A 7,949-nucleotide genomic window follows, 5' to 3' on the forward strand; every position below is an offset into this window, starting at 1 on the left:
GGGGGCAAGATGAGCTTTCTAGAGTCTGATGTGATACCTATTTGATGCTTTGACAAAGAATCAATAGCCTTCCTCCCTTGAGGTGTGAATAGGGCTTTCCAGCAGCCCTCAGAGTGTCACATGGTCTGCATTCTGCTTGCTCTTGGAGGATCCCACCATTGTTGACCGAGAGCTCTGGGAAGTACTTTTCCCAGAAGGCACTAGTTGCAAGGCCCAGGATGAGGGATTTCTGAGCATGCTTGTCAGGCCAGGGAGTACTGGGTTGGGACGGAGAAGGCAGAAGAGGAGGAGTCATCTCTGCTCCCGAGTGGCAGGTCTGAGGTTCACAGGCACTGCCTAGGGTGATGCCTGCCCCACCCACAGTTGATGGCAGCAGCCACACTGAGGGACCTAGCTCAGGTAAATGGTGTGTATTACAGGCTTCACCCCAGGTAGAGTAATACAGGTGGAGGGACCAACAGGTGCAAAGGCTTAGAGGTACATCTGAGCCATGAACATCTCAGAACCTGTTAACCATGTTGTGTCATGATCACCTAAGTTCAGAAGCTTAAGACCAGCCTGGGCAACATAGTGAGACCCCATCTCTCAAAAAAAAAAAAAAAGGCCCTAGTAAAACCTGAACATGAGCCAGAGTCACACCTGTCTTAGGGGTTGTGCCTTCAGTCTGAGTGTCCTGGGATGTATGGAGGGTTGTGAACAGAAGAGGGTCCTGTCCTTGGTAGGACTTTAACAGTTTCCAAAAGCCTCTCAGAGAACAGACTGGAATGAGGATGATGAGGACAATGAAGCACTGAGAAGTGCAGTCTTCATTCAAGGTCACAGATGGTAAGAAGGAGCACTGAGAATTGAAATCGGTTAATCAGTTAGCCCCAGGACCCCTGGCTTTATGGTTGTGTAGGGATCAGCAGAGGTTGGATCAGCTGGAGCTGGTCACAGTTGCCTTCTTATTTTCATGGGATCTGAAGACTGAAAATGCTTATGGTGCCAACACAGGGAAAGAGAAAGTGTCACAGTCTCTCTCTGAACCTGACACTACCTGTGTGTTGTCTGAGATTACGGTGTCTTGGGTGTTCACTTGATGTTTTCCCAGTTCTTGGGAGCGGGGAACCTGTGGATACACCAAGCTCAGAGTCCTGAGTGCCAGCCAAGGACTAATGGAAGTGTTCTTATTTCTGGCAACCAATGGAAACAGGTGTAGAAAGCTATTTTAGGAACCAGTTTGTGCAAATGCTTTGAGGTGTGGCAGAGTTTGGATCTATGTACAGCAGGCATCCATTCTTTCTCATAGGAACAAAAAGCCAGGGGTCAAGATTCAGGCCTGTAATGTGGTTGCCTGAAAAGCTGAGCATCTGTTTTGGAGATGCTGGGATGCTTGGACGGGGAAAGAGGTGGTCTAACCCAGATCTTCATTGGATCTCTCTGGTTGCACACTGGAGAACAGACTCCTGGGTTAATGAGGAGGCCGTGAGCATGGGGGGAAGTATACCGGCATAATTCAGATGAGTTGATGGACCAGGTGAGTGCCGTGCAGATGGGAGAAATGGAGGAATTCTATCCAACATGGTGAAACCTCGTCTATACTAAAAATACAAAAATTAGCTGGGCGTGGTGGCGGGTGCCTGTAATGCTGGCTACCTTGAGGGCTGCCGCAGGAGAATCACTTGAACCCGAGGGGCGGAGCTTGCAGTGAGCCGAGAAGCCGCCACTGCACTCCAGACTGGACGAAGAGCAAGACTCCGTCTCAAAAAAAAAAAAAAAAAAAAGTTTGTTTTGCCTAGGTTGAGGAAGCATGCCTGTGACACAGCCTCAGGAAGTCCTGACGACGTGTGCCCAAGGTGGTTGGGGTACAGGTTGGTTTTATACCTTTTAGGGAGACATGAGACATCAGTGAATATATGTAAGAAGTACATTGGTTCTGACCAGAAAGGCGGGGACAACTCCAAGCAGGGAGGGGACTTCCAGGTCACAGGTAGACAGGTAGAGAGACAAACAGTTGCATTCTTTTTAGTTTCTGTAAGTCCTTCCAGAGGAGGCAATCAGAATATGCTTCTATCTCAGTGAGGAGAGGGATGACTTTGAATAGAATGGGGCAAGTTTGCCCAGAGCAGTTCCCAGCTTGACTTTTCCCTTTAGTAATTTTGAGGCCATAAGATTTTCCTTTCACAGATTCTATGAGCAGGAGAGTTGTTTTCTGTAGGAATCGCAGAGATTCAACTCCGCACTCCTGTTTCAGGGGAGCCACATCTCTAACTTCCTTGATCTGCCTTAGAGACTCGAATGCTTCTGAGGGCCTTCACAAACTTAACGTTTATCAGCCTCTGCTTCCAGTGCAGGTATTTTGCGACTGAACGACTGTATCAAACAGTGTGGTAATTTGGATTTTTAGCCTTTGGGAGAAATAATAGTTTTAACTTGAGCTCCCTATTATTTAGCTTTGAGCTCCCCAAAATCTGAAATAGTATTTTTCCAAATTCTTTAGTGATTAGTTACAAACTCTAGTCTCCACGAATCTCAACACAGTTTCTAAGGCTAGGTGAGACCCGTCCTCTGCCCTAGAAAGGCGGTCTTTTTTTTCTTTTTTTTTTCTTTTTGAGACAGTCTCCCTCTGTCGCCCAGGCTGGAGTGCAGTGGCGCGATCTCAGCTCACTGCAAGCTCCACCTCCCGGCTTCACGCCAGTTCTCCTCCTGCCTGCCTCAGCCTTCCGAGTAGCTGGGACTATAGGCGGCCGCCAGCACGCAGCACGCCCGGCTAACTTTTTTGTGTGTTTTTAGTAGAGAGGGGGTTTCACCGTGTTAAGAGAGGATAGTCTTGATCTCCTGACCTCGTGATCTGCCCACCTCTGCCTCCCAAAGTGCTGGGATTACAGGCGTGAGCCACTGCGCCCGGCCAGAAGGGCGCGCTTTTTAAGGGGAGCCCCACACCTGACAGCGGGCTTTTCCTGCAGACCCGCCTCTGGGCAGCACCCTTTTTAGCGCCTCGGAACCTGAGGAACTACATTACCCAGGAAGCTCTGCGTTAAACGACAGCGTGTCAGAGCCAATGAGGACTCGGAAAGGAGGCATTTCCACGTGTGCACGTAAGGAAAGGCCAAGACTTCCGGGGTCCTCTAATAGCGGCCATGTTGATCGGTGTTGAGGGGGATTGCCCGGTTTATGGCTCCTGAATGCTGGGAGGGACCGCGGTGACTGAACCCCGAAGGTGGAGAGGAATCGTCCTCGGTGCACAGAGTCGGCTCTACAGCCCCGTGACGTCACCCACTGCTCGCGGGCAGTGCTTCCCCAAGTAGTCCGATGGCAGCGACTGCGCCGAGGCGCCTGGCTCAGGTAATTGTGGCGCCTTCTGTGCCCTCGCGTCACCTAATCGTCACCCAGGTCCTAAACCAGCGAGGGAGCGGCTCGTGCTCATGGGTCTGTAGCCGGTGCCCGGCGTAGGGACACTGAGGCGCTCGCGGGAGGGGTCTCTGTAACCGTTTAGTGGGTTCACCTTGCCAGTTGCCTAGACAGAGCCGGTTTATGAAGACAGGAGAATTGCAATGGAGAAATAGTAATTCACGCAGAGCCGTCTGGCTGTTCAAGAGACAGTTTTATTATTCAAGTCAGTCTCCCGAGCATTCCAGGTCAGAGTTTTCAAAATTAATTTGGCGGGTAGTGGCTTGGGAAGTGGGGCGTGCTGGTGGGTCAGGTTGGAGATGGACTCATAGGGGGTTGAAGTGAGTTCTTCATGCTGTTTTCTGTTCTGGGTGGGATGGGAGAACTGACTGACCCAGATTACGGTCTGTGTGTTGTCAGCTGATCCATCCAGTGCAGGATCTGCAAAATTCCCCAAGCACTGATCTTAGATGTTGGGGAAACCAGCCCCACACCACCCAGCGGGTACCCCGAGTCCGGCGGAGACAAAGGATTTAGAAAGAGACAGAATAAGTGTTTAAAAGGCGGGTCCAGGGGACCGGAGCATGGGAGGCTTCCTGGCGGCCCCGAGGTCTTGGACTCCGCCCAATTTATTGGTTTACAGGCTCTTTGTTCTTATGGCAGATTGGAGGCGGAGGAAGGAATGAGGAAAAGGATTAATCAGTGAAGGAGAACTCGTGAGTCATTCGAAAGTTGTATACCAGTGGCCGTTTCTGTGAATTTCCTTGAGCAAAGGCGTGTGTCTAAACTACTTAAGAACTTTAACTTATCGACACTGAAACAGGTGGCAGCGGGTTTCAGAGGAGCCAAGATGTTTGATTACACTCCACTGCTTCAAGGGAGTGTTATCTCCCTGAGCAACCTGTGGAATGCCGCCGAGCAGTTCTGCTTTCGGGGCATAAAGACATGTAGGCAATAAGGAGACTTTTCTCCTCAGAGGCTGCCCATGGCTTCCCATGGGTGTCTCACACAGGGGAGACCAACTCAACTGGCACCCCAGAAACCCTCTTTCCCACATTAGGTTTTACAATAGTGATGTTATCTTCAGGAACAACTTGGGGAGGTTCAAACTCTTGGAGCCAGAAGCTGCATGACCCCCTACACCGTAATTTCTAATCTTGTAGCTAATTTGTTAGTCCTGTAAGGCAGGCTGGTGTCCAGGCAAGAAGGGGGTCTTTTCAGGAAAGGGCTATTATCAATTTCGTTTCAGAGTGAAACAATGAACTGAATTCTTTTCCTAAGTTAATTCAGCCTATACCCAGGAATGAACAAGGACAGCTGAAAGGTTGGAAGCAAGATGGAGTCGATTAGGTCTGATTTCTTTCACTGACATAATTTCCTCAGTTACAATTTTGCAAAGTCTGTTTCACCTTTTCTGACACCAGTGCGATGCAGTGGGGAGAGTGACAGGCACAGGGAGGGGTGCAGGCAATGGCCTGGAGATGGATGGAGCGGGGAGGATGGAACCTGGGGTCTACAGGCGTCTGTCAGGAACAAAGTGTGAGGTGGAGCTCTTCCTGGTAGAGCAAGGAGGCCAATGGCTGTGCATTCATCATGAGGACGCTAGAAGCCATGCAGAGTTTTGAAGAAAGGAGGGACATAATCCAAATCCAGGCTTTTAAGAAGTTTCCCAAAGGCCAATTAAAGGAAGAACATTGTAGAGCGACAGGATGACTTTGGGGCCTTGGGAGGTTGAATCCATTTTGTAGATCTCATAGGTGGTAGGGATGACAGTTTGCACTGAGACAAGCAGGTCAGACAATCAGTCTTAGGGTTACCTGGCTCTAGGGACAAGACAGGGTTCAGGGAGACCTGAGCTTATCAAATCCCGTGACATGTTTGTAATGTCTGCCTCTCCCCTCAGGCACCCCACGCTGCAGAAGCACTTAGGGAACCCACACGGGGAAGTGGAGGGTGTTCCATTCCCTCATTGGTCCTGACCCCATCCATAGGTACTGTAGCTTGTGGTGGTTTTTCTAATGTGGATGATAAGGGCATGAAAGAGGAATTGGACATGAGACCAAAGTTTTGGGACTCTGGGATTCTGAAGTGCCGTTTTTTCAGTCCTTTGATCCGAGGACCCTGGGGAATCTCTAAACCCAGGATACTAAGGCCATGGCAGGTTATATGGAGGTATTCTCATTTCTGTCAACCAATGTATGCACTCTTGGAAGGTTAACTCAGGAGTTGCTTCCAGGTTGTGAAATGCTTGGAGATAAAAAGGATCAAAGTCAGGAGGTGATATTACCCCAGTTCTATCTGGCTATAGGCTTCATCTGGTTGGACCTTGTTGCACAGACTATGGGTTGAGGGAAGAGGAAGAAAGGTCAGAGATAAGGCTACTGCCATAATCCAGGTGAGGGTTAATGGATCAGATACGTGGCAAATCACATGGATCTGGATTCAGGATTCACTTTTTGTAAAGAGACAGCTAGGTTTTCTTTTCTTTTGTTATTTTAATGTGGAATTTTGGTCTTGTTGCCCAGGCTGGAGTGCAATGGCGCCATCTCGGCTCAATGGAGCCTCCACCTCCCAGGTTCAAGCAATTCTCCTGCCTCAGCCCTTAAGGTAGCTAGCATTACAGGCACCCGCCACCACACCCAGCTAATTTTTATATTTTTAGTAGAGACGAGGTTTTACCATGTTGGCCAGGCTGGTTTCAAACTCCAGACCTCAGGTGATCCTCCCACCTCGGCCTCCCAAAGTGCTGGGATTATAGACATGAACCAATGCGCCCAGCTGAGGCAGCTAGGTTTTCTTTTTTTTTTTTTTTTCCTCTTGAGATGGAGTTTCACTGTGTTGTCCAGCCTGGAGTCTAGCGGCACAATCATGGCCCACTGCAACCTCCGCCTCCCGGGTGCAAGTGGTTCTCCTGCCTCACCCTCCCAAGTAGCTGGGATTACAGGCATGTAATTACACGGCTAATTTCTGTATTTTTAGTAGAGTCAGGTTTCACCATGTTGGCCAGGCTAGTCTTAAACTCCTGACCTCAGGTGATTCACCCTCCTCGGCCTCCCAAAGTGCTGGGATTACAGGCGTGAGCCACCACACCTGGCAGACAGATAGGTTTTTCTAATGTGGATGATAAGGGCATGAAAGAGGAATCGGGCATGAGCCCAAAGTTTTTGATCTTCGCAGCTGTAGCCATGGACGCTGCTTCAGCTGAGATGAGGTTGGTATTGACATAATATTGACTGTGGATATCAAGAGGGTTGTTTGACCGTATGAAGAATCTGAGGCCAATAAGTGGTGGCATCAAATGGTGGGTAACTAGACATACAGGATGCGGTGTCTGGGAGGGTGTTGATACTGGAGACGTCCGATATATGAAAGCTAATGGGTAAACTACGATAAGTTAGTTATGGGTCCCACTTAGGAGGACATGCTTCCGATTACGGTGGTAAATGTTTTCAGGGGCCAGGAAGGAGTGATGACAGGCTGAGGAGTGGATCTCTTACTTACGTCCCCGAGGGATGTTGTTGGGCTTCCTAAACACCTGAGAGGGTGTGAGTGGCCGCCACGGCAGGACAAATCAGAGTTTGGAAGGGGACATAGACATCCAAGGAGAGAACAGACAAGAGATAGATGTATGCAGAAGCATAGGAGTAATTCAGGGAAGATGACACTTAGGACTGAGTGGGTGCCAAAGTTGTAACTATTTATCACTCACTGTCTGTACTCACAAACGTTTTTAGAGGACTTTGGGAGTGCCTGTGGAGTTTCGTTCAGCCTGGTGCATGTGGGCAATGAAAACTATGCTCATCTGTGATCGCAGATTTGGTTTGGTTCACAAATCCAGGGGCTGGGCTTTACACGGCATTAGGTGGACAGAGGAGGTTGCTACAGCTGACGTCTCAGCTGGTGCAGCACAGAAGTGGGATAGGGCCGTGGATATCTGAAGCCACATGTGGTTCTGTGTGGCCATGGAGTCACTCAGGGAGACATTCACAGGATGATCTGGGATTACCCCTACTCTTGGAAACCGTGGAAATTCTGTGTTAATATTGGATCCTATTTGTATTTGTCAAGCATACTCTGGATGCTTATCCACATTTTGGTATAAAGCCAGAATTGAAGGCCCAATATGATGTTTCACTTTGACACCTTGTGACAGTGGGACAACCTTAAAAGGTGTGAGTACAAATCTCATTCCCACTCTGCTCTCTTGGATAATGTATCCTAGCCTGACAACCCTTTTTATCAAGGCGATGAGGCAGGGTTCCAGGTTGTTACACTTTGTAGTGGGTTTCAACTCAATCCTGACGAGCAGAGTTACAGAAACAAACCATTACATATTCCCAAGGGAATCATGGGCCATTATACCCTCTTCGTTTTGTGAAATAAATTTTTTTTATTTTTTGAGACAGAGTCTTGCTCTGTCGCCCAGGCTGGAGGGCAGTGGCGTGATCTCGGCTCACTACAAGCTCCGCCTTCCGGGTTCATGCCATTCTCCCGCCTCAGCCTCCAAGTAGCTGGGACTACAGGCGCCTGCCACCACGTCCGGCTAATTTTTTGTATTTTTAGTAGAGACGGGGTTTCAC

General features: G+C 49.2%; 1 protein-coding gene across 3 annotated transcripts in view; it reads left to right on the top strand.

The window, feature by feature from the left end:
• Window positions 1-3,062: 3,062 nt before the first annotated feature.
• The window catches only part of LOC105524972 (zinc finger protein 587), a 17,479-nt gene continuing 12,592 nt past the window's right edge, over window positions 3,063-7,949 (top strand). Inside the window, exons 1-2 of one of the 3 annotated variants that reach the window (XM_011960455.1) lie at window positions 3,112-3,324; window positions 4,619-4,719. Coding sequence is in view for 1 of the 3 variants with exons in the window: in XM_011960454.1 (XP_011815844.1) it covers window positions 3,292-3,324 (33 nt within the window). In the remaining 2 variants the exon portion in view is untranslated. Of the gene's footprint in view, window positions 3,325-4,618; window positions 4,720-7,949 lie in introns of all 3 variants that reach the window. The other 2 variants (XM_011960454.1, XM_011960456.1) reach the window with 2 other exon arrangements.

Source organism: Colobus angolensis, unplaced genomic scaffold (genome assembly GCF_000951035.1).
Source record: "Colobus angolensis palliatus isolate OR3802 unplaced genomic scaffold, Cang.pa_1.0 Scaffold510, whole genome shotgun sequence".
Lineage (NCBI taxonomy): Eukaryota > Metazoa > Chordata > Mammalia > Primates > Cercopithecidae > Colobus > Colobus angolensis.